Below are 27651 nucleotides of genomic sequence, written 5' to 3' on the forward strand. Positions count from 1 at the left end.
CACTTTATGCTGGGAAACAAAAATATTTATGTTTTACAAACCCAATTCTTCAACAGTTTACCTCCGGGGCCACTCCTTTGCTCCTGTATGCACGTAATGCAGTTACATACATACAGCTATGGCATCTGTCAGCCTGTTATTGATTCATACAGGCTGCTGGGCTTAACTGTACACAAACACCTGTGATTCTCGGGTGCAGAAATATGCTCCTTCTTGACATTGATTATCCTTCTGCGTCCATGTGCATGAGCCTTTGTGCTTCTAACAGGCAAACTGCTTAGCACCTTCAAAATATACTACAATCTATATCACTGCATCACTGGAGGACATGGTATTCTCTGTTTTATCACTCAAAGCATTATGTGTGTTTGAAAAAAATGTTTAAATTAGTCTGATTTGCTTACTGCATTTTATAAAGTAAAATGTATGTTGTCAGTATTAAGACTCTATATTCATTGAGAAACGGTTATATTTTGTTTCACTCATTCATTTGGTAACCAGTCATGAGATGGTTACTTGGAAAGACATTAAATGACTCTAATATGCTTATTGTGTAGGAACCTTTCAACATGCTGTAGTCCCAGCCAAAGGAGTAGGATGCTTCAAAGAAATGCCTTTCGCAGAACTCCCCCTCTGCCCAGAGGTCGCCTCAATGGAATTACAGGACCAGCATATCAGCAGCTGGAGGAGCCTGGGCTTATAGATCAGGACACAATACCTTGCCAAGGGTAGGTGATGAAAACCACTGGAGCATGAAAATGCAATATCAATCTCAAGATTAAAAAAGGAGAAACTTATCTACTTTAACCTGAGCTTCTACCTTCTGATGATCCCAGAGCATGAAAAATTAAAATCAGAGAAATATTTTAAACATAGACAGCTGGAGGAAATAGTGCTTTAATTTTGATGTGGTGATGGCATAGTGTAATAGCAGAACTCTTGTGTTTTAGAATTCTAACTGTTTGAAATGTGTTATTTTAAGTGTTGTCAGTTTGTACATGTTAAGAATATGCTATATCACATCGTAAAATCATATGCTAATGGAACATTTTAGCAAAGAGAAAATGTTTCCTGCAAATGGATTTAACGGATCATATTCACTTTTAATGGATGGTATAGAGCAGCCTTTCTCACCCAGGGTGCCCAGGCATCCTGGGGTGTGTTGAGGATTCTTCAGGGGTGCCTTGGCAAAATGTCTAAAAATTGCCCAAACCTTGTATACAAGCCAGCAGGTTGTAAAAACCTGCATTTTAGTGACACAAAGCCACAGGTTTTCATTGTGCACCTACACGACCTTCTAACTGCCGGAGTCCTGACACATCCTGGTTGCCTGCACAGCATCCTAGTTTGACCCTCCCCTGCCTCTCTCCATCAATGCTGGGGTCATATTAGCTCAGTGAAGGAGAAAAACTGAGAGAAGAGAAACACTGGAATACTACTCAGTACCAATGTGCAAAAGTGTATTTGCTTTAGAAGAATAAATCACCTCTAATGTTGGCATCCCACGTGTGTGGATGTTGCTGCATTATATAAAACTATAAGAATTGTTTTTCACATTTTAGAATGGGGTGCCTCAGGACTGTCCATAATTTCAAAGGGTGCCTTGACTGAAAAAAGGTTGAGAAACACTGGTATAGAGCAGGAGTGGGCAACTGTGGCCCTCCAGCTGTTGGCGAACTACAAGTCCCATCATGCCTCTGTCTTTGGAAGTCATGATTGTAACTGTCAGTTTTGCAATGCCTCATGGGACTTCTAGTTCTACAACAGCTAGAGGGCCACAGTTGCTCACCCCTAGTATAGAGGTATCTGAACCAATCCAATGAAACATGCAGAGATTTGGAGTTGCAGAATAATGGAATAAAGCGGGATAAGTTCCAGACACAAAGGGGTTAATTTACTAAAGGCAAATAGACTTTCTGATGGACATGTATTTTGTGAGGGTATTTTCCCCAGAATGTAGTGAATGAGGTGAAGCTCTGTTGACGTCTATTGTCCAATTATGTGCAAGCAAAATGTTGTCTTATTTATTTTTCTTGCATGTGATTGGGTTTACTTTGTAAAATGAAATTTCACCATATTCACAAAGGTCTGAGGAAATGTCCCTTGCAAAATGAGCAACCTATCAGTAAATCAGCCCAAAAGCACATTGTCTAGTTGGGTACACAGCACGTGGTGAGGAAAAAAAATATCATGCCACTTTACAGCAGAATTTTTGCTTTTTGAGATTTCAGAGGTCTGCACATGCACTGTATATTTTTGAAAGACATACCTCCCCTTACTGCCTAGACACTGTCCTCAGATCACTGAGCAGAATTGCCACATATAAGATTTAACAATCCTTTTCACTGCCAACTAAAGCTAGAGTTTCATTTCATAAAATGTCACATCTCTCATAGTGTGTGTATTCCATAACTAGGCCAAGGAATAAACAACAAGCTGTTGCTGCTAGACTATTAATGCTGTTATATACCAATTTTCTTTTATACTTTCCTGCAAAACAACGGTTTTGAAAGTAAAAGACAGGCATAACTTGTCTGTTTTTAGAAAGTATACTTAAACCTGTATTTCGTGTGGTGTTCTTTTTTTTTTTTTTAGAACACTTTGGGAAATTAAAGTAAACATGTCCATATACAAGCTGCTATCACACCAATATGGTTGATTGTTCAATAAGTGCTCTACATTTGGTGCGTCAGAAGACTAGTATCTTTACTGCAAGTGGCTAGATTTTTGTCTGACTTTCCATTTATCTCAGCTGATAATACAAAGATCAATAGAACTACTTGATATCACACAATACAGCCTTATAATTGGTAATGGGGAAATCATTAAACTGTCGTATGTAGGCTGAATAGAGGAATGGTGATGTGAGTGTTTACTTCTGAAAAATTAGATGCTCTTGTGTATGGCTAGTCTAATCTTTGCAGCTACATTGGCTGCCATTAGTAGAAATGATTGTCCACTCATCCTTTATGTTACCTCCGTTGTGTAGAACTCAGATTACTTGCTTAAGCAAGTAGAGAAGTTACTTTAGGGGCATAAAAGCTGGCAGTGCGTTTCCATGCCATATTTGAAATTCAATTTGCTTTTTCCAACCCCCTAGGGAAAGTAATTTCCCTTTGCACACTTTACTTCCCAAGCAAAAGGAAAATCACTTTCCCCAGGGGGTTGGAAACTACTTATGATGTTTGAAATATCCTAAATTAAAATTTCAAATTACTAGAGCCAGTGTTTGAGTTATAGCTATAAACGAATGTAAAACTCTAAAACAGGCTGGTCAGAATTTTGTGATTGCATTCTCCGGTATCAGAGCTCTTGTTCTAAAAAAATGACTAAGGGGAGTCTTGAATTATCTTAAAGAAAAAACTATTCTAGGCAGAGGCCAGCTGACTACAGTTCAAAGGATTGAAAAAGACAGGATACTGCTACAAATAATGGAAATGGCGATACCTTATGTAATTAGAATGACAAAAAAGGAATTACAGCTAAAACTGCACACACCTGTTGTTTGATTTAAAATGTATAAACTCACATAGTATTATTTAATAACATCCAATAAAGCATTAAAGATTTGTGCTTTCTGGAATTCAAAATCAAAAGAATATTTCCCTGTTATGTGGTTGTACAGGAGTTCACAGATTTTAGCTACAACACTTCAGTTAATCACAGATGGATCTGTCAGTTAGCACTTAGTAAATACTCAAGCTTGATATATTTCAAAAGCAACTCTCAGATTTAGAAATGACTTGCATTGCAGTGAGGCTAAACAAAGTAGAACACTTTTCACCTCAATAGTGTTAAAGGGGTTGTAAAGGCTTTTTTTGGTAAAATAATACGTTTTTACTTACTTGCTCTGTGAAATGGTATTGCACAGAACAGCCACAATCCTCCTCTCCTGGAGTCCCCCACTGGTAATGGCTCCTCCTCTTCTGATTGTGCAACCATAGCAAGTTGCTCACTCCTGACCAAGGTTGTGTGCATCCATACACAGTGTGGCTGACCCTCTCCCCTCCACTACTCTCCCCTCCTCAGGATCCGATTAAGAGCAACAGTAGACCAGCACTGCTGCAGATGGGCACAGCACTGAATCGAGAGAAGGCTCAGGTAATTATAAGGGAGGTGAGGGGACAACACATATACTGGAACATTTTTTATCTTAACGCAGGTGTAAATTAAGGTAAAACATGTTCTGCCTTTACAACCACTTTAAAGCTGAACTCCAGATAGACAGTTCTACCCAACACACTTCTACCCAACAGAGTAGTTCTGCATAGCAGCTCACCTTTTGGCATTGTAAGGTGAAGGACAGCAGGGTAGGCAAGTGTAAATGTACTATTTTGTTGAATTAAAGCAGTATAGACCAGGTAAAAAGCTTTACATTTGCAGGACACATATGTTGAATAATTATTCAGCAAATAGTAAGAGTTCCTGGCCTTTTATTTGCAAGGTGTGTTGGAGTCTGAACTTATGTAGTATCAGCTGTATTGCATAATTCAGGTAGAGAACGAATACCAGTCTTGGAGATTTCTGATTTTCAGTGGGAGGACCTATTTTGTGTGCTCATTCTACTAGATAGCATTCTCCTATTCTTAGCACATTAGGAATGGTAGAGGAGCTTAGTGACAACAAGGAATAAGGCTTGAAAGACATCAATAATTCGGAGGTTGTTTCTCCTAAATCTGTTTTCCAAATCATCAATTTTATCTTGCAAAAGTTGTAGGGTTTCCTCATGTGTTTGTATATCTTTGGCAGTTTGTTGAACTGCTCCTCAGGAAAAGACATTCTCTGCTCTGTTTCGTGTATGCAATGTAGGTGTGCTCCAAGTTCCTTGTGGAGCTGAAAAATGCCTTGGAAGACAGCAGATTCTACTGCTAAGGCTATGGTGGGTGTAAGGATTGCAGCTACTGCTTCAGCCATGCGGCATAGGTTGCATCAGCAAAGCAGCATATAAACACTACACTGGGTTAATGATTAAGTGCTGAGGTAAGTGCACAACATGTGAATCTTTCTCTACCTCTGTGGTTTTTGTATTGTTTTAATGCTGCTTTGCCAATAATTAATAAAGGTGGTTTTGAAGTGCAGCCATCTAGATATGTTTCATTGGCTACACTGCAGTGTATGAACTGGGCCTAGTACATTATCCTTAAAACATAATTTTATTTCAGAAAAATGTGGTAAGTATTATACTCACAACATGACAAATGCATCAAAAGCTCATCATATAGAAACAGCAACATCCAGTCCATGATTCGTCATATCACAACAATAGGACATCCTAGACCCTTAATGCATTTTGAGGACTTACCTCTTCCTCAGAGCCAACAAGACAATTTTCTGCATATCCAGTGGAAAGAGTGGGGATACAGAAAATGGTCTTTCTGGCTCTGAGGAAGAGGCAAGTCCTTGAAACACGTTAACTTGTTGGATGTCCTATCATGTAATATGATGAATCGTGGACTGGATGTTGCTGTTATTATATGATGAACTTCTGATGCATTTGTCATTTTGTGAGAATAATACTTACCACCTTTTTATGAAATAAAATTATGTTTTAAGGTTACTGCAATAGGCCAGTGCACCCTCTATTTTGCTTTATGGTTACAGTGTTCTCAGACTTCCCCAGTCTTATGAGGGCAGCAAGGTAAGAGTTATCCAAGAAAGTCAGATTGATAATGTAGCCAACCTTGGGCCCCCTCTCAAGCTTAGGAGATTTTGTATTTGTTATCTACTTGTAAAGTGCGAACTGGGCCGGCTATACTTGGCATATTAGAAAGGCTTTAGACGAGCATCCTTTTCAGATTGTTGCTGTTTGTAGACAAACAATAACTACTCTCCATGAGACATGAAGCAAAGCATTTTGCAACCCAAGGGTAAACCCTAGATGCCCAGGCCATATGTAGCAGCCAGGGGTAGACTGACCATTAGAACACTCGGGAACTGCCTGAGGGCCCAGGGTCAGTAGGGGGCCCCATGAAATGCCCCTGGTACCTTTTATAGGCTTTTTTGGGTGTGCTCTGAGCGTGGTCAAGGACACAGGGGTCCCATGATCCCCTATTGCCCGGGGGGCCTCATGAGTTGTCAGTCCTCCCCTGGTAGCAGCATTATCATGCTCCAATCACCTGATGGTACAACACTCTGACTGGCTCCTAGTTGTCAATGGGGACCTGATTTTTCAGTAACAGGTGGGTCTGAAACATATCATTTTCTACCAAATTGGTAGCTCATATTGTAGCTCTCGAATGGGGGACTTTATAAATGTATCCTCAGCATGGGTCATCCTGCTGAAGAACATTAATATAGGTATTCTGGGTGGAAAAGGGTTAAAATCGACCCGTATGGAATTCAGTGTCACCATTACACCAGCAATGTTCTGAAAAATGATGGTTTGTATTTCTTCAACTCTTCCAGATGTAATTGTATATTTTTATGATGTGCTGATTGGAGCACATGCTACTGAAAAAGTCATGTAATAGTTCAAATGTGTACCGCAGAGATTTTCTGCTGTTTATATAACATTTTTTTTTAAAGGATCAGCTTTTGGTGTGCCCAGCATTAAGTTTTTAGACTAAAAAGATGACTCAGAAGGATCCATCTAATGGATTCAGGTGTTAAAATCATAAAGTTCCACTCTAATTTGTTTCTATAGATGGCCAGTTCAATTTTTGCAAGCCATGTGTCCAATCTGAGCTTTACTTCTGAACTGACTGCACCAATACAAAGCCACATAGAACTCCCCTACTGTAATAAGCCCAATCAGTTTCACACACCCAGATGTTCAAGGAGAAAAATAAAATGTATTTGATTGCAAATATCCAGCATTCAATGTAAGGCTCCATGCACACTGGGCTTAAAAAAAATGCCTGCTCCCTTTACAGAAAAAAATAACACTGATATAGAGTGTTTTTGTATACAGGTTAGGCAAGATTAGGAGAGTTTAGAGTTTTTTCTGCCAGAAAGCTCCAATCAAGAGTGCAAACCAGAAGGGGTTTTTCCTGCCTCTAAACGTTGAGCCTAAAATACGCCTCTAATCATCCTAATGTGCAAGGACACAGGATAACACTGAGCTGCTTCTACAGGAAAAACGCAATACTCCTGTAGAAGAAGAAAATTTAAAGCCAGTATGCATGGAGCCTAAGATGCATTAAAGAAACTATCATCTTTTGTCCTTGGAGCATGGCCATGGCTCAGAAGGCAGACAGATATCTTGTCTCTCATTGATCTTTTTGAGACATCTGATTTCCAATTCACATTAAATTACTTAGAAATATATGCAAACAAATAGAAGACCCGTAAGAAATAGCATTTTCATTTGAATGAAATACAATTAGACAGTTTGCCAGTGTAATTACATGTTTTTATAAACAGAAATATTACTGCCATTCTCAAATAATTATATCTGTCAATATACAACACTAAATGTCTGTTCTTTCTTTCTTTATCTGTCTGAGACTAATCAGCCATTAGATACTCTTTGTCTCATATGCATTGTGTTCTTAGGAGCTTGCTGTAAAACAAATTTGACGTCTTACTGAAAAACAGAAATACCTAATGCAGGACCAACTGCTGCGTTTCATGCTTCACATTTATTTTTACTGCCAATGAAAGAAAACTTAAACATTTTCCTTTCAGTATTTGAAAAGGTAGTTATTTTTCACATTCATATACAATTTACTAATGATGAAAACAATTTAAGTTATAATTCCTTAAACCTAAAATTGCTATAGGCTTCTGGGCTGCAACCTGTCAAATTATTACACAGTGCATCCAAAAAGTATTCACAGCGCTTAACTTTTGCCACATTTTATGTTACAGCCTTATTCCAAAATGGATTAAATTCATTTTTCCTCAACATTCTACAAACAATACCCCATAATGACAACGTGAAAGAAGTTTGTTTTGAAATCTTTGCAATTTATTACAAAAAAAAATTAAAAAGAAAAAAACACATGTACATAAGTATTTACATTTGCCATGACACTCAAATTGAGTTCTGGTGCATTCTGTTCCCACTGATCATCCTTGAGATGTTTCCACAACCTGATTGGAGTCCACCTGTGGGACAGTTAATTGGACATGATTAGGAAAGGCATAAACCTGTCTATATAAGGTCCCACAATTAACAGTGCATGTCAGAGCACAAAGCAAGCCATGACGTCCAAGGAATTGTCCGTAGACCTCCGAGACAGGATTGTATCAAGGCACAGATCTGAGGAAGGGTACAGAAAAATGTCTGCAGCTTTGAAGGTCCCAATGAGCACAGTGGCCTCCATCATCCATAAATGGAAGAAGTTTACAACCACTAGGAATCTTCCTAGAGCTGGCCGCCCGGGCAAAATGAGCGATCAAGTGAAAAGGGCCTTAGCCAGGGAGGTAACCAAGCACCCGATGGTCACTCTGAAAGAGTTCCAGCATTTCTCTGTGGAGAGAAAACCTTCCAGAAAAACAACCATCTCTGCAGCACTTCACCAATCAGGCATGTATGGTAGAGTGGCCAGAAGGAAACCACTGCTCAGTGGCTGCCTTCTGGCCACTGCTCAGTAATAGGCAAATGGCAGCCCAAAAAGCACTTTCAGACCATGAGAAACAAAACTCTCTGGTCTGATGAAAAAAAAGATTTAACTCTTTGATCTGAATGTCATGCGTCATGTCTGGAGGAAACCAGGTACTGCTCACCACCTGGCCAATACCATCCCTAGAGTGAAGCATGATGATGGCAGCATCATGCTGTGGGGATTTTTTTCAGCGGTAGGAACTGGGAGACTAGTCAGGATCAAAGGAAAGATGGATGCAGCAATTTACAGAGACTTCCTTAATGAAAACCTGTTCCAGAGTGCTCTGGGCCTTAGACTGGGGCAACGGTTCATCTTTCAACAGGACAACGACCATAAGCACACTGCCCACATAACAAAGAAGTGGCTATGGGCCAACTCTGTAACTGTCCTGGAGTGGCCCAGCCAGAGCCCAGACTTCGACCCGATCCAACATCTCTGGAGAGATCTGAAAATGGCTGTGCACCGATGCTCCCCATCCAACCTGATGGAGCTTGAGAGGTACTGCAAAGAAGAATGGGAGAAATTGCTCAAAAATAGGTGTACCAAGCTTGTAGCATCATACTCAAAATGAATAGTAAATTGCAAATATTTCAAAAACTTGTCATTACGGGGTATTGTTTGTAGAATGTTGAGGAAAAAATGAATTTAATCCATTTTGGAATAAGGCTGTAACATAACAAAATGTGGCAAAAGTTAAGCGCTGTGAATACTTTCTGGATGCGCTGTAAAATTGTAAAATTATTTTCAATAATGATTTGCTAAAATAATACATGCACAACTCTATAGGATCTGATTCTATGGCTTGAGATCTCAGGTTAACCTATAGTCAAAAATCCCCTTTTTCACCATATAAATAATTTGCCTAGCATCATGCATGTTTTATAATAAAAAAAAAAAGTACTTTCTCTGCAATACCTACTTCTTGTGACCCACATGCCAGCCTGGACTCACAGTACATCTGGATAGAATGGTGCTAAAATTGTATTTTTGGCATTGCTGTTCTTGAGTAAGGGCTGCACCAATGCCAGGGGAGTAGAGGAAGAACCCATAATGTCACATGGATGGCCTGAAGACTTATGAAATTAAGGTATTTATTAAAAATATAGACATCTATTTAACTAATTAGTCTGTGTACTGAGGTTAAAGTATTCCTAATATTTGAATCAAACCAGTGAGATGACTGCTTACAATATCTGTGAGTGGCCTTAACTCACCTATTTGTGTATATGTTATGACATGACTAATGACATCCGTTATTTCTAGCACAATACATACAATCTTTCTTAGTTCTTACCCATCTTTTGTCACATCTGAGAAGCTGCAAAATGGTGACTTTAAACAACTTGCTCAAAAAAGTCCAGCCTCCACCCAAATCAGTCCAAAATCAGGTGCAGCCCATTTCTTACGAGGCAGTGCTTTTAATTTAGGAAGGATTGTTATCACTCACAGGTATTTTCCAACTTATTGGAAAATCCCTTGATCATTGGAACAACATCACCCCTCTGCTCATTTCGGACAGTAAAAGAAAAAGTACAAGGTATGTCCATCTTGTTTGAAACACATCACAATAATTATAGAGGAAATGTTCAAGAATAATAAGATGTCTCCAAATATATTTACATAGTCAGGTTAGCTTGAGGTGATTGTAACCTTATTAGTGCATTTGCGACAGAAACAATTGAGTACTGTCCGTGATACTTTTTTTATTTGCACTAACAAACAATTTTGAGGACAAGCTTTCGGGGTATGTCCTCTTCTTCAAGGTACAAGCAGTACTATAGTACTGCTTGGACCTTGAAGAAGGGGACATACCTCGAAAGATAGTCAGGTTAAAAAGAAGACATGGACATGGAGTCTAATTGACAGAAGTAAATCATTATTATGGTGACAAATGTTGCTCAGGTACCAATATGTAATGTATTAGTCTACAGTATATCTAAAATAGCTCTGGACCCATAGGTTTATTTTACTGGTATTGTTAAGGTATTAATGTTGGTGTAAATGATCTGGCTCCTGAGCAGGCGGCTTCCACATCCCAGAGCATCCCCACTAGCCTGCAGTGTGATGTAAAACAGTTGAAACGGAAGCACCACACCACTGCTAAGAGGTCCAGATACAACTTTATTCCATTAAGTTGTATTGAGTTAGGGGTGCCATTGAGTTAGGGGTGCAATTCAAAAAGTAACCAATGTGTTTTGGTGGTCTACGTGCCCCCAACATAAAGGCTAAAATGAACATAAGAAGATTTTCATGTCAATCTGATATCGATACAATATCCCCTCCACAGGGTCATAATTAAAACCAAAGGGACTACCACTTTTTCCTAACTGTTTTCAGGATGTATATTCTGGCTACAGAATATCACAGAGACCTATAATAGAACCCCAACCAAACACTTCCTGATCTGTGCTTCTTGCTCTGATGCTCTAATAATGTCGAGCTTCTGGGTATGATCCTAAATGAGCAAAGTGTCTTTTGAAAGTGGTGTTAATATCAAGATGTTTTTTTCTTAAATCAAATAAAAATAACATTTGGATGCAAACATGCATTTGGATTGTCTTTTTAACTTTCTCCCCAGAGCTTCTTTCTCTGTGCCACTTGTGCCGACAAAACCTGCGGAGTCACATGTGAGTATCCAAAATGTGCGCACTCCCTCTCTGTACTACAGCTCTACATGCAGCTGTTCAGCACCCCTACTGCCAGCATGAGTGGGACACAGAGCTGTCAATCACCGCTGTGGAGAAGGACAGGGTTGGCTTTTGTTCTGTGTTCATCTCACAATGGCTGTGTGTGCAGCAGTCTGAATGGATGCACATAGAGATGTATTACAGAGCAGAAGTGCACACATTGCCGTGATGCACACAGGACTCCATAGATCCCAACAGCATGGGCTTAGAGACACAGAACATAGCGCCAGGGGATAATTAAAAAAGGAAGCTTTGAGAAGAAAAGAAAAAAGAAAAAAAAATCTAATGCACATGAGTTATGTTATCTTTATCTGATTTAGGAAAAAAAAATTACTTCAGTACCACTTTAAGGCAAACTATGTATTTTTTATTTTTTTACTTTAGAGTAGCATTTACTAGCATTAGTAGTCAACTTATTCTGCGTGTTGCCCAGAGTTGATCTTTAACCTTAGCATTGAGTTCATATGTTAAGTATTATTTGTACATAAGAAAAAGGCAAGAAATCATCGCTACTCTCAGAATAGAATCTTTTTGTCTTCTCCTTAATTAGTGTCAGTCTTTTATTTTATTTTTTAATCTAAGATTATACTTTGTTCCTAGTTCAAAGAATGCCTTTTTCCATTATAGTCAATCTTCTTTGCCAACCTTATCCAGCAGTGAGGGCCTAACACAAATCTGGTAATATCACAGTCATCTCCATGGAAACAGGCCTGTTAAGGCATGAATACAAAATCAGAGCTGCAGCTTACTGCTGGATGAAGACTGAGAAGAAGCAGGCCCTAGGAAGGAAAACATCATAAGTAATTAGGACTAATAGGCAGGGAAGGATAGAAAATTAGAGGCAAAAAAGAACTTACGTATATTTACATGTGTCTAGAGATGAGCGAATCGAACTAGGCGAACCGGAATTCGAGTCGAATTTCAGGAAATATTCGATTCGTGTCGAAACCGAAATTTTGCCTACTTCGGGTGCGCGAATCGAACATTTCCCGATCAGCCGGCAAAAGTGTCCCTGCAGTGAGCTCCGCTATTTCTGACAGTTCTCTGACAGAAGGAACACATGTTTAGCGGTTGAAACATTGTATCTATTAGTTTACATTTAGGATACAGATGTTTCAACCACTGTACATGTGAAGAAGTTGTGAGAGAACTGTCAGAAATAGAGGAACTCTGCACATACACTTTTTGCCGGCTTGGAATTATTCTTCTTTTCATCCTACTTCTTCTTCTTCTTCATCCTCAGAAGAAGAGGATGAGGATGAGGATGAAGAAGAAGAAGAAGAAGAAGAAGAAGAAGAAGAAGTAGGATGAAAAGAAGAATAATTCCAAGCCGGCAAAAAGTGTATGTGCAGAGTTCCTCTATTTCTGACAGTTCTCTCACAGCTTCTTCACATGTACAGCGGTTGAAACATCTGTATCCTAAATGGAAACTAATAGATACAATTTGTATCTATTAGTTTCCATTTAGGATACAGATATTTCAACCGCTGTACATGTGAAGAAGCTGTGAGAGAACTGTCAGAAATAGAGGAACTCTGCACATACACTTTTTGCCGGCTTGGAATTATTCTTCTTTTCATTCTTCTTCTTCTTCCTCATCCTCATCCTCATCCTCATCCTCTTCTTCTGAGGATGAGGATGAAGAAGAAGAAGAAGAAGAAGTAGGATGAAAAGAAGAATAATTCCAAGCCGGCAAAAAGTGTATGTGCAGAGTTCCTCTATTCTGCAGATACACTTAGAGGAGCTCTGCAGATACACTTAGAGGAGCTCTGCACATACACTTTTTGCCGGCTTGGAATTAATCTTATTTTCATCCTACTTCTTCTTCTTCTTCTTCTTCATCCTCATCCTCAGAAGAAGAAGAGGATGAGGATGAGGATGAAGAAGAAGAAGAAGAAGTAGGATGAAAATAAGAATAATTCCAAACCGGAAAAAAGTGTATGTGCAGAGCTCCTCTAAGTGTATCTGCAGAGCTCCTCTAAGTGTATCTGCAGAATAGAGGAACTCTGCACATACACTTTTTGCCGGAAACCGCTGTATGGAGTGAATGTCCCAGAACTGTCAGAAATAGACTATTTATGACAGTTCTGGGACATTCACTGCATACAGCTGTTTTAACCGCTGTATGGAGGGAATGTCATGGAACTGTCAGAAATAGACTATTAATGACAGTTCTGGGACTGTCCTTCAATGCAGCGGTTGAAACATTGTATGTATTTGTTTCCATAAATGGATCCATTTATGGAAACAAATACATACAATGTTTCAACCGCTGCATGGAAGGACAGTCCCAGAACTGTCATTAATAGTCTATTTCTGACAGTTCCATGACATTCCCTCCATACAGCGGTTAAAACAGCTGTATGGAGTGAATGTCCCAGATCTATCAGAAATAGACTATTTATGACAGTTCTGGGACATTCACTGCATACAGCTGTTTTAACCGCTGTATGGAGGGAATGTCATGGAACTGTCAGAAATAGACTATTAATGACAGTTCTGGGACTGTCCTTCAATGCAGCGGTTGAAACATTGTATGTATTTGTTTCCATAAATGGATCCATTTATGGAAACAAATACATACAATGTTTCAACCGCTGCATGGAAGGACAGTCCCAGAACTGTCATTAATAGTCTATTTCTGACAGTTCCATGACATTCCCTCCATACAGCGGTTAAAACAGCTGTATGGAGTGAATGTCCCAGATCTATCAGAAATAGACTATTTATGACAGTTCTGGGACATTCACTGCATACAGCTGTTTTAACCGCTGTATGGAGGGAATGTCATGGAACTGTCAGAAATAGACTATTAATGACAGTTCTGGGACTGTCCTTCAATGCAGCGGTTGAAACATTGTATGTATTTGTTTCCATAAATGGATCCATTTATGGAAACAAATACATACAATGTTTCAACCGCTGCATGGAAGGACAGTCCCAGAACTGTCATTAATAGTCTATTTCTGACAGTTCCATGACATTCCCTCCATACAGCGGTTAAAACAGCTGTATGCAGTGAATGTCCCAGATCTATCAGAAATAGACTATTTATGACAGTTCTGGGACATTCACTGCATACAGCTGTTTTAACCGCTGTATGGAGGGAATGTCATGGAACTGTCAGAAATAGACTATTAATGACAGTTCTGGGACTGTCCTTCAATGCAGCGGTTGAAACATTGTATGTATTTGTTTCCATAAATGGATCCATTTATGGAAACAAATACATACAATGTTTCAACCGCTGCATGGAAGGACAGTCCCAGAACTGTCATTAATAGTCTATTTCTGACAGTTCCATGACATTCCCTCCATACAGCGGTTAAAACAGCTGTATGGAGTGAATGTCCCAGATCTATCAGAAATAGACTATTTATGACAGTTCTGGGACATTCACTGCATACAGCTGTTTTAACCGCTGTATGGAGGGAATGTCATGGAACTGTCAGAAATAGACTATTAATGACAGTTCTGGGACTGTCCTTCCATGCAGCGGTTGAAACATTGTATGTATTTGTTTCCATAAATGGATCCATTTATGGAAACAAATACATACAATGTTTCAACCGCTGCATGGAAGGACAGTCCCGGAACTGTCATTAATAGTCTATTTCTGACAGTTCCATGACATTCCCTCCATACAGCGGTTAAAACAGCTGTATGCAGTGAATGTCCCAGATCTATCAGAAATAGACTATTTATGACAGTTCTGGGACATTCACTGCATACAGCTGTTTTAACCGCTGTATGGAGGGAATGTCATGGAACTGTCAGAAATAGACTATTAATGACAGTTCTGGGACTGTCCTTCCATGCAGCGGTTGAAACATTGTATGTATTTGTTTCCATAAATGGATCCATTTATGGAAACAAATACATACAATGTTTCAACCGCTGCATGGAAGGACAGTCCCGGAACTGTCATTAATAGTCTATTTCTGACAGTTCCATGACATTCCCTCCATACAGCGGTTAAAACAGCTGTATGCAGTGAATGTCCCAGATCTATCAGAAATAGACTATTTATGACAGTTCTGGGACATTCACTGCATACAGCTGTTTTAACCGCTGTATGGAGGGAATGTCATGGAACTGTCAGAAATAGACTATTAATGACAGTTCTGGGACTGTCCTTCCATGCAGCGGTTGAAACATTGTATGTATTTGTTTCCATAAATGGATCCATTTATGGAAACAAATACATACAATGTTTCAACCGCTGCATGGAAGGACAGTCCCAGAACTGTCATTAATAGTCTATTTCTGACAGTTCCATGACATTCCCTCCATACAGCGGTTAAAACAGCTGTATGGAGTGAATGTCCCAGATCTATCAGAAATAGACTATTTATGACAGTTCTGGGACATTCACTGCATACAGCTGTTTTAACCGCTGTATGGAGGGAATGTCATGGAACTGTCAGAAATAGACTATTAATGACAGTTCTGGGACTGTCCTTCCATGCAGCGGTTGAAACATTGTATGTATTTGTTTCCATAAATGGATCCATTTATGGAAACAAATACATACAATGTTTCAACCGCTGCATGGAAGGACAGTCCCGGAACTGTCATTAATAGTCTATTTCTGACAGTTCCATGACATTCCCTCCATACAGCGGTTAAAACAGCTGTATGCAGTGAATGTCCCAGATCTATCAGAAATAGACTATTTATGACAGTTCTGGGACATTCACTGCATACAGCTGTTTTAACCGCTGTATGGAGGGAATGTCATGGAACTGTCAGAAATAGACTATTAATGACAGTTCTGGGACTGTCCTTCCATGCAGCGGTTGAAACATTGTATGTATTTGTTTCCATAAATGGATCCATTTATGGAAACAAATACATACAATGTTTCAACCGCTGCATGGAAGGACAGTCCCAGAACTGTCATTAATAGTCTATTTCTGACAGTTCCATGACATTCCCTCCATACAGCGGTTAAAACAGCTGTATGGAGTGAATGTCCCAGATCTATCAGAAATAGACTATTTATGACAGTTCTGGGACATTCACTGCATACAGCTGTTTTAACCGCTGTATGGAGGGAATGTCATGGAACTGTCAGAAATAGACTATTAATGACAGTTCTGGGACTGTCCTTCCATGCAGCGGTTGAAACATTGTATGTATTTGTTTCCATAAATGGATCCATTTATGGAAACAAATACATACAATGTTTCAACCGCTGCATGGAAGGACAGTCCCAGAACTGTCATTAATAGTCTATTTCTGACAGTTCCATGACATTCCCTCCATACAGCGGTTGAAACCGCTGTATGGAGTGAATGTCCCAGAACTGTCAGAAATAGACAGAAACTGTCACAGAACTGTCCTTCTTCTCATCCTTCTCCTTCTTCTCATCCTTCTTCTCATCCTTCTTCTCATCCTTCTCCTTCTTCTCATCCTTCTCCTTCTTCTCATCCTTCTCCTTCTGCTCATCCTTCTTCTCATCCTTCTCCTTCTTCTCATCCTTCTCCTTCTCCTTCTTCTCATCCTTCTCCTTCTCCTTCTTCTCATCCTTCTCCTTCTCATCCTTCTCCTTCTCCTTCTCATCCTTCTCCTTCTTCTCATCCTTCTCCTTCTTCTCATCCTTCTCCTTCTCCTTCTTCTCATCCTTCTCCTTCTCCTTCTCATCCTTCTCCTTCTTCTCATCCTTCTCCTTCTCCTCATCCTTTTTCTTCTCATCCTTCTCCTTCTCCTTCTTCTCATCCTTCTCCTTCTTCTCATCCTTCTCCTTCTTCTCATCCTTCTCCTTCTTCTCATCCTTCTCCTTCTTCTCCTTCTTCTCATCATTCTCCTTCTTCTCATCCTTCTCCTTCTTCTCATCCTTCTCATCCTTCTTCTCATCCTTCTTCTTCTCATCCTTCTCCTTCTTCTCATCCTTCTCCTTCTCCTTCTTCTCATCCTTCTCCTTCTTCTCATCCTTCTCCTTCTTCTCATCCTTCTCCTTCTCATCCTTCTCCTTCTCCTTCTTCTCTTCCTTCTCCTTCTTCTCATCCTTCTCCTTCTTCTCATCCTTCTTCTTCTCATCCTTCTCCTCCTTCTTCTCATCCTTCTTCTCATCCTTCTTCTTCTCATCCTTCTCCTTCTTCTCATCCTTCTCCTTCTCCTTCTTCTCATCCTTCTCCTTCTTCTCATCCTTCTCCTTCTTCTCATCCTTCTCCTTCTTCTCATCCTTCTCCTTCTTCTCATCCTTCTCCTTCTCCTTCTTCTCTTCCTTCTCCTTCTTCTCATCCTTCTCCTTCTTCTCATCCTTCTCCTTCTTCTCATCCTTCTCCTTCTTCTCCTTCTTCTCATCATTCTCCTTCTTCTCATCCTTCTCCTTCTTCTCATCCTTCTCATCCTTCTTCTCATCCTTCTTCTTCTCATCCTTCTCCTTCTTCTCATCCTTCTCCTTCTCCTTCTTCTCATCCTTCTCCTTCTTCTCATCCTTCTCCTTCTCATCCTTCTCCTTCTCCTTCTTCTCTTCCTTCTCCTTCTTCTCATCCTTCTCCTTCTTCTCATCCTTCTTCTTCTCATCCTTCTCCTCCTTCTTCTCATCCTTCTTCTCATCCTTCTTCTTCTCATCCTTCTCCTTCTTCTCATCCTTCTCCTTCTCCTTCTTCTCATCCTTCTCCTTCTTCTCATCCTTCTCCTTCTTCTCATCCTTCTCCTTCTTCTCATCCTTCTCCTTCTTCTCATCCTTCTCCTTCTCCTTCTTCTCTTCCTTGTCCTTCTTATCATCCTTCTCCTTCTTCTCATCATTCTCCTTCTTCTCATCCTTCTCCTTCTTCTCATCCTTCTTCTTCTCATCCTTTTCCTTCTTCTCATCCTTCTTCTTCTCATCCTTCTTCTTCTCATCCTTCTCCTTCTCATCCTTCTCTTTCTTCTCATCCTTCTCCTTCTCCTTCTTCTCATCCTTCTCCTTCTTCTCATCCTTCTCCTTCTCCTTCTTCTCATCCTTCTCCTTATTCTCAGCCTTCTTCTTATCATCCTTCTCCTTCTTCTCATCATTCTCCTTCTTCTCATCCTTCTCCTTCTTCTCATCCTTCTCCTTCTTCTCATCCTTCTCCTTCTCCTTCTTCTCATCCTTCTCCTTCTCCTTCTTCTCATCCTTCTCCTTCTCCTTCTTCTCATCCTTCTCCTTCTTCTCATCCTTCTCCTTCTTCTCACCCTTCTCCTTCTCCTTCTTCTCATCCTTCTCCTTCTCCTTCTTCTCATCCTTCTCCTTCTCCTTCTCCTTCCTCATCTCCAAGGGCATTTAAATTAAAGGTACAGTGTTCTGCACTAATTTAAAGGCTCTCTGAAGCCTAGAAACCCTTTAAATAAGTCATCTTCGTAGCGGAGAAATTCGCATCGAATCGAATTTCACACTGGAATTCGCCGAATCAGCCGAATCGAATTTTTCATTTCTTCGCTCATCTCTACATGTGTCCTTTTCAAAAGCTCAGTGACAGCTGTTAAAATGTAATGTATTAATCATACTATAAAAAGAAATATCACTATACGTGATTGTTCTGAATTACAGAGAACAAAAGAAAAACAATAAAAACAAGCTGGTCTTGGTAAAATTGTGACATTTTGGGCTGGCATGATTAACGGGCCTTGCTTTATTAGGATGTCCATTTTGCAGGTCTGGAGGAATGTATAACAGTTATTGAGACTGTGACCTCACTATAAAAGGCATAGGTGTCAATGTTTATGATCTTTCTGAGTATGGTTTCCAGTACAATTCCCCAAGTCACTGAAAAATAAAGAAATGAAAAAGGAACAAATGCACCGTACCCTTGTTCATGGATACAATCTTTTAATCCCATCAAGAGGCATTTGTTTTAGCACTTTTTAGTGGCTTTAGTAAGTGTCAGTGCCATGGCATGCAGGGACAGTCAACACTCCCAGCATTAAATCAATGCTGGAAGTGTTGACTATCCCTAAACCATGGTCCCGCACTAAGTTCAGGAGTTGAATCAGTGAGCTCCTGGGAATAAAACCCCAATAGATAGAACCTGTCATGTGATTCAACCAGGGGTGGACTGACCATTCGAGCACTCAGGCACTGCCCGAGGGCCCAGGGTCAGTAGGGGGCCCCATGAAATGCCCCTGTTACCTTTTTATAGGCTTTTTGGGTGTGCTTTGAGTGTGGGCAAGGACACAGGGGCCCCATGGTCCCCTATTGCCCGGGGGCCCCATGAGTTGTCAGTCCGCCCCTGGATCCAACTCTACCTTGTCGTCTCCTTCAGTAACAGATCACTACAAAAATGACCTATTGGTTCCTAATACCAGTGTGCAAAAGGATATTTTTGTAAAGTATGTGTAAAGAAGAAAATGTAAGAAAAATAAATAAAAATACATGTTTAGCTCTTGCACAGGGCTGTGCAAATTATGTAAAAGTTGCATTGGAAAAAAATCTTTGATTTTTTTTTTTAATTTTTCAATATTTTTTGTCTTTTTTTACATAATTAAAATATGTGTTTCCCTATTTTGCTATGACAGTAAAAGCATATTATCGTCTGTTTCTGCTAGCGGCTTGAATATATGTGGCAGCACATTGGTGGGCCATAATGCCACATATATGCATACAACTGGTGCTGTTTTTTGCGCTAAGAATGTGCTTACTCAGCTCCTTCAGCACTTTAACCATACTATTACTAACAGCTCCCAGTCACTGTTTACAATTAGGAGGCAGTAGGACTGACTTCCAATCATGTAATCACTGTGACAGCTAGTCTGCTGATGTGTGGATGTATCGAAAGGGCTGGCTCCCAGTGATGGAAAGGGGTTAAATGTTTCACATACAGTATTGTGCAAAAGTTTGAGGCAGGTGTGAAAAAATGCAAGTGTAAAATAGAAGTGCTAATAGTTTATATTTATCAATTAATAAAATGGAAAGTAAATGAACAGAAGAGAAATCCAAATCAAATCAGTATTTGGTGTGACCACCCTTTGCCTCTAGGTACACTTGCACATAGTTTTTGAAGAAACTTGGCAGGTAGTAGTTCCAAACATCTTGGAAAACTAATCACATATCTTCTGTGGATGTAAGGTGCATAAAATCCTTCTGCCTCTTTATATAATCCCAAACAGACTCAATGATGTTGAGATCAATGCTCTGTTGGGCCAAACCATCACTTCCAGAACTCCTTGCTCTTTTTTACACTGAAGATAGCCCCAAACATACAGCCAATGCCATTAAGAACTGTTGTCCTGCAGCAGATTAAATTTGGGGCTAATTACATGCCTCCCTGATGGTATGGCATGATGGATAAATATCTGCCTTTATTTCTCAGCATTGAGGACACCATTAATCCTGACCAAATAGCCAACTCCATTGCAGAAATGCAGCCCCATTCTTGAAAGGAATCTTCACCATGCATCACTGTTGCCTGCAGACACTCATTATTGTACCTCTCCAGCCCTTTAGCGAACAAACTGTCTCTTGCTAGAGCCAAATATTTACAAATATTTCCAATTTTGACACATCAGTCCAGAGCACCTGCTGCCATTTTTCTGCATCCCAGTTCTAATGTTTTCATGAATATGTAGTTGAGTCACTTAGACTTGTTTCTATAGTGGAAGTATGACTTTTTGATTGCAATTTTTCAATGAAGACCACTTCTGGCCAGACATCTGCAGGCAGTAGATGAGTTCACCTGGGTCCCACTGGTTTCTGCCAGTTCTGTTCTGATGACATTGCTGGATGTTGAAGAGAAGTAAGCTTGATTTGTCTTTCATCTGCTGCATTAAGTTTCCTTGGCGGACTACTGTACCTATGGTCCTCACTATTGCCCTTTTCTTTTTCTTCTCCAAAAGAGCTTGAACAGCACATCTAGGGAGAGACCTAGATGATGCAATATAACTACCTTGTGTCTTGTGGTTATGCTCAGCCTTGCCAAGGTGTATGACCTGTGAAATGAAATGGTCTTCCACAACCTCACTTTAGTAGAAGCGTTTGGTTGTTCTTCACCCAGTTGTAAGCCTCCTACACAGCTGTTTCTGTTTCAGTTAATGACTAAAGTTTCAACCTACATATGAAATTAATGTTCATTAACACCTGCTTAGTATTCACGGTTAGTCATACACCTGTCTCTTTTCCTACAAAATCCCTGTGTCAGGGATCCGGGTATGACCAGAGATGTGTGGACTGACACAGGGAAATGCAGGCTTCAGGTAAGGTGTAAAACAATATAAAAATGTATTAAAAGGTAATACAATACACACACACAGTGCAAAAAAAATAGCTAACGGGCAGACAAGGTACAAAGGAGCAGGCAGTAGAGTGGTCAGGAATAGCCGTGGTCGGTACGGGCAGAGTTCAAACAGTGTCAGAGTCCAGCAGGAGCGTCAAGGAGGCAGGATACAGGGCACAAGGGAGCAATACACCAAAGCACTGACTGCAGGCCTAGTCCTGCTTTAATACACCTCCTGCAATCAGCATCAGGTGATGGCCTGATTGCAGGAGTGAGACACTGGCTGCTGAGAGCACCCTCTGGCCAGCACTGGTACTGAAGCCCACAAGGCAGGTAAGCCCCAGCACTACCAGAGATAAGACCATTCCTGACACCCTGACTTTGTGCAAGTGCACAAAGTGTGCAAGTGTACGAGTGGATGCAGGTTTTAAGCCAAAGTGTAGTCACGTCAAATATTGATTTGATTTAGATTTTACTTCTGTGTGCTCACTTTGCATTTTGCAGATTGATAAAAAGTCAATCACCACATATATTTTTTTTTAAGTATTTCTGCTTTACAGCATTTATCACACCTGCCTAAAACATTTGCACATTACTGTATAAAGGTAGACTACACAAACCCCTCCCCCTTTTCTCTCTCGTAAAGGAAAGGTTCAGTTTTGGAGCATGTTAAATGTTTCACCCATATTTATGGTGGAACACGTTTCAGCTCTTGCCACCTCTGCCCCTCATCCCCCTTTCCCCATGACAGCGGGTGGGGGTTGTTCTTCCTACACCTGTTGTCACTTTTTGAAAAGAGCATGGCCACGTGGGGCTCCTCCCACACAGAGGCATTATTTGTTCACACTTTCCTGTGAATTAATGAACTACAAGTCTCATCTTCTACCATGGCAGATGGCTTGTGGTTCTGAATGAGGGAGCTGATAAGAGCCTTTGTAGTTCATTCACAAGTCCTGCAGCTTTCAGACAGCCCATATGGAGGTAGGGGCTGAAAGCTGAAGATGCCTGACAATGCATCCCTGATCCAGTGCAATGCCTTACAGGCTGCTGCAGGAAAAGATAACAAATTAACTTTTTTTTCTACAAAAATATGTACATTTATTATTTTTTCTATAAAAGGCAAACGTATCCTTAAACTTTGTTTCCATCATGTTCACTTTGGAAAAAAAATTCCTATTTTCAAGATACATGTTTATGGAATCCTCAGTTTTAAAATGAATTACTGACTTCAGAAAAGTTTTTGAATTTAAATTGGAAGCATTCCCAAACAATTAGTAAAACATTTTTCTAAGGCAAAATATGGAAAATGTCAATACATGCATTATGCATTCATTAAATAAATAATTAGTTTTGTTTTTAAAAGCAATTAGTGTACATACCTGAATTTGGCTGGCTGTTAGCCTCTTGTAAACCCCTATTTTGCAGCATTCATACTGGGAGAGGAAAATTGAGAACTACAAACCAATCAGTTGTGCTGCAGAGCTCATGTGATTACAAGGAACATGCTGATAGGAGGCAAGAGCAGGGTGAGATAAGAGGTGATTTCACCAGAGTGCCGCTTGTTCTTTACTATACAGTCTCATGCCAGAAGCCTGACTTAGCTTTATTGCATAAATAAAGTCAGTTTACCAACTGGACAGTGCTGTCTGGAGGAACTGTGTACTTGTAAATTTAGGAATGGAAAGGCAGACAGACAAATGGGCAAAACATCGAAACATATGCATTTCAACTCTATCTTTAGCTCCACAATGAAATGTGTATACTGCTCAAGTTGCATGGTTCATCATGGGCTCTAATACAAAATCCCCCGGTGTTGGTCAAGGTCCTTACACTTCTACAAATCAGTAAGAATTAGAAATGAATTACGGCACTCTGGGCTTCAGCATTTTTTTAATTTATTTTATAGCAGCAGGTTTCACTTCTGATATGTTTGCATTGAAAAGCATTTTTCAGCATGAACCACGTCAGAGGTAAGCCAGCTACTACTCAATAAATAATAAGAGTTGCTGCAGTCCAGATGGTGGCAATTCATTTACTTGTCTATATTTAGCTGTATTCCAATTCAGATTTATGTTTAATGATTGCCATAGGAACATTCAGGTTCAGGAAGTATGAATTTATATTAGCAACTTTTGTTCTTTTTTAATTGCATTGAAGGCATCAAATATTGTACTCATATGTCTCAAGGTATAGATGAGTTCTGAATTATAAAATGGGCATCATACCTCTGGGATATATAAATACCTATTCTGTTGTCTTATTGGTGTGTTCGGTCACAATAAAATGTTTTTTTTTTCTTCCAATTAATTCACAGAAACTAGATAACATTTATAACAGTATAAAATTAAGTATACACTGTACAGAACAAATTGTAAATTTGGTTTATTTTCAGCTTGATTTGCAGCTTTCAAAGTATTTGACATTTAAACACAGTGTGGTAGTCAGTTCTACAAACTGCAATATATGATAACAACAAATGACTGACCTTACCTATTATTTTGATGCCATTTAATTTTTTTCCTCTGGCACAGCACAAAATGTTCCTGCTTCCATGAAATACACAAATAGATTAAAAGTACAATTTCAAATGTGCTCTACACATTTGCCCTTTGTTCATGTCACTTACTGCCATAAAAAGATTAGATTTTACTTCACAAAGCTATAGAGTAGTTCTTATCAATACCCTAATCATAGCTCTGGTTTTATGGGAGGGGGGAAGGGGGGCTCTGGTATGCATATTCCAACCAGCTACCCTTTCATAAACCCTGATTTCACATCTTGACACCCTCTATTGTACATTAATAGTGTGATTTGTGGCCTCTTTGGCCAATTGTACGGAGCAGGAGGCAGAAATGGCTCAGATCAAGCTTGTGGCGAAGGCAGCGGTTTGAATTTGCATACTAGAGTGCCCCTTCCCCTTCTTCCCAACCTGAAGAGCAAGTACCTGAAGGTGTCAGATATAATGTTCCAGTGGTGATTTATTAGGTTTTAGGAGACTTAAGTATGCGTTAATTGCTCATAATTACATTCAATGGAAGTATGAAAAACGTAAAAATTCTACTTGCATCTTTTATTTTCACTGCAGTAAAGCAAACCTTAGTAAGGGCATGTAAAGTAAAAACGTGAAGCAAAAAAGGACACGGTACTTATTTAATTATAAACGGGCAGCTATTTTACACAATACACTCTAACAATTTAGGATAACAATTTTTTTAGAGGGAGGCCTTGGAGACTCAAATTGGTCACTTCATCGTATTTAGATTGTGCTTACCAGTGAGGGATCCCCATACCCCCCCATGCCTGAGCACGGGGGTCTGCCTGAGCCCCACTATGACCCTTTACCCTTCGCTTGCCTCTTTGCTTCATGGCTCCCTTACCTCCCACCTTACTTTTTTCTTCTTTTTTTCTTCTCTTCCTTTATCTCGTCTTTCTCTGATTTTTTTTTTAAACTTTTGCTTTCACGGTTGGCGTCTACTTTTTTGGAGTTTTATTACCAAAACTACTTGAATATACAAATGTTTCCCTTGGAGTCAAGAGTGGTTCCAAAATGCCAAGTATATTTAGGGATGGATGTATATAGTTTACTATGACCATCTGAACCAGGATTTGGTATTCAAGGGCTCCTTTCTTAGGGTTGCCAAAGTAGACTCGGTAGGCCATTAGTGGATAATATATATATATATATATATATATATATGTATTATATATTAGTGGAGATATTGGATTATATACAGTACATTCTTTTCTTGTATTACACTTTCCTGTTTATAATCCTCATGTAATAGCTACATATTGGAATGATTACCTCTGTGAGAAGAACTGATTCTTACATATTTGTAATTGTGTTTTTTGAAAAATTCTACCTGCCATAATTCACCTACATGCATCACAAAATCTAAAATTTGCAGCAAATTTAAATATGGATAGTATACCATCTATTTACCCTGCATTCTTTTGCTGAAAGTAAGATTTGCCAGACTATAAAGGTGTTGTGTTTCTCAGAAAAATCAGTTATATCTGTGCACAGAATAGATTCCCATGGATTTGTTTTATCTCTGACAAACAGGGCTGCACCTGAAATTACAAGGCCCTTTACTACATGAAGTCTCAGGGTCTTGCTCTGTTTCCCTGCTTTGTATTATTATACTTTAGTAGCTAACAGACAGATTTTTTTTCTGTCCTTACATTTTTACAGCGCTCAACAGTAGCACACCCTGTGAATCTGATTATCTACTTTCTTTGCTATCTGAAAACTGTCAATTCTCGATGCTTGAACTCCATCATGACAAAATTTAAACTCAGGACCACTGTAGAAGTAAAGCCCTTGCTGCCTTTATTGTGGCGCTGCTAATCAAAAACAGCATTTATTTGTGAAATTTGCTACAGGAAAAATAAATATTTCATAAAAATATATAGCATCTGCCAATAGGATATAGGCAGAGGCTATATATGCTGTGAAATTCTAAAATTCAATAGACCAATGATCTTTAGTTTAATTTGTGAAAGACATTCTATAAATTCATACAAAAAAAATGTTGTGGTTAACATTTAACCACACCCTTGTATAAGGAAAAGATGGCCACAGTATGGTCGTCCAGTTCTGGGAGGGTGCCCATAGATGTCCTCCCAGAACCACACCCCCCACGCCAATTACAGAGGCCCTTTACCATGTGGTCAGCTGTGTCCAATCACAGCTGACCACATGTAAACACACTTGCCGGTTATTGGCAAGCATGACAGGGGACATTTACACTGGTAATCAGGATACTGATCAGTGTCCTGATTGTCAGTGCAGCCCCAATAGTGCAAATCAATGCCCACCAGTGCTGCCTATCAGTGACCCTCATCAGTGCCGCCTTTCAGTGCCTCCTATTAGTGCCAATAAGTAGAGCCTTATTAGTGCCCATCAGTTCCACCTTAGTGCCCATTAGTGCAGCCTTTCAGTGCCCATTAGCACAGCCTCATCAGCCCACATCAGTGAAGGAAAAAATTTACTTATTTGCAACATTTTATAACATGAAGAAACTTTTTTTCTGCATTTTTTCCTTTAACAAAAAATAATAAAAAAAAACAGAAGTGATTAAATAGTACCAACAGAAAGCTCTGTCTCAAAAAAATAAAATGTAATTTAGGTACAGTGTTGCATGACCATGCAATTGTCAAAGTGCAAAAGCTCTGAAAGCTGAAAAATGGCATGGGCAGGAAGGGGGTGCAAGTGCCTAGTATTGAAATGGCTAAAAGGTTTCATAGTCTCCCCCCATTTGTTACTTGTGGCTGTAGAATGGGGAATTCCCAGGCTGCAAATGATTGGGTCAATGGCCTGCTATCTTGTAACAGCTTCCCTTGGGCTTGGAACTGAATTCGACCTGAACCTTATCTCATCACTAACCTTTTTTTTCAAATAAACTCCACTGTCATTATTTATATTTTATATCCATACGGATGATTAAACACAAATGTTTATGAGTAATTGATGTAGCCTTTTTACATAAAGCAGCATGTATTTTACATTAATTTATTTGCATGATAAACAAAATATTTCAGTTTGTCAGCATTTGGCTGTTTTTTGAAGATGCATAAATACACTTTTTGTTTTGATTATACTTAGCTGACTTACAGAACGCAACAATAGCAGGTAGCATCACACAAAAGCTCACAGCTGGGCAGGTGTTTTCATTTAGTTTTAATTTTAATTAGAGTTTAATTTAATTTGTTAGAGAAAATTTGATTCTATGCAGTGTTAATTATGTGAATGCAGTAGCTATTTTTGCTACATTTATATGAAGTCAAAACTAAGTAGGGAAGGGTAAAAAGCACTATCAATTTTATTTTCATCTGTGCTTTGTTATGGAGATTTCCCTTAACAGATATCTTGAGGAATATCCCCTCCTAGATGGTTGTGAAAAGAAAACTTTTCGCTATTGGAAATTGTCACCTCTATTGCTATCCTGGTGGCAACTCAAAAAAGTTGGATTTACCTTCGTGTTCATTTCCTGTAGTGATGAACTGAAACTGCCCTGGTTTTGGTTCAAGCATTTTTTAAAAAAAATCCATTTAGTCAGGAGCGGTATTTTTATGTTTTTAAAATGAAACATTAAAAACATGAAACTTTAAATAACATGCCTGAGGGTGCCCTGCCCTGCCCTTAAAGGGGCGCATCTCTGTGATGTACAGAAAATGGTGAAGCAGTACTGACATTTATAAAAGAAAGAGGTTTAAAATTGTCAGCATATTACT

General features: G+C 39.4%; 1 protein-coding gene across 2 annotated transcripts in view; it reads left to right on the forward strand.

Annotated features, from left to right (window-relative positions):
* NRG3 (neuregulin 3) overlaps positions 1–27651 on the forward strand; it is a 1067906-nt gene that overhangs the window by 1025804 nt on the left and 14451 nt on the right. For both annotated transcript variants that reach the window (XM_089683345.1, XM_089683344.1), the window contains exon 8: positions 558–728. In XM_089683345.1, coding sequence (XP_089539471.1) covers positions 558–728 — 171 coding nt within the window. The remainder of the gene's footprint in view (positions 1–557; positions 729–27651) is intronic.

Source organism: Staurois parvus, unplaced genomic scaffold (genome assembly GCF_062004578.1).
Source record: "Staurois parvus isolate SC_StPar_1 unplaced genomic scaffold, SC_StPar_1.0 ptg000306l, whole genome shotgun sequence".
NCBI classification, from domain to species: domain Eukaryota; kingdom Metazoa; phylum Chordata; class Amphibia; order Anura; family Ranidae; genus Staurois; species Staurois parvus.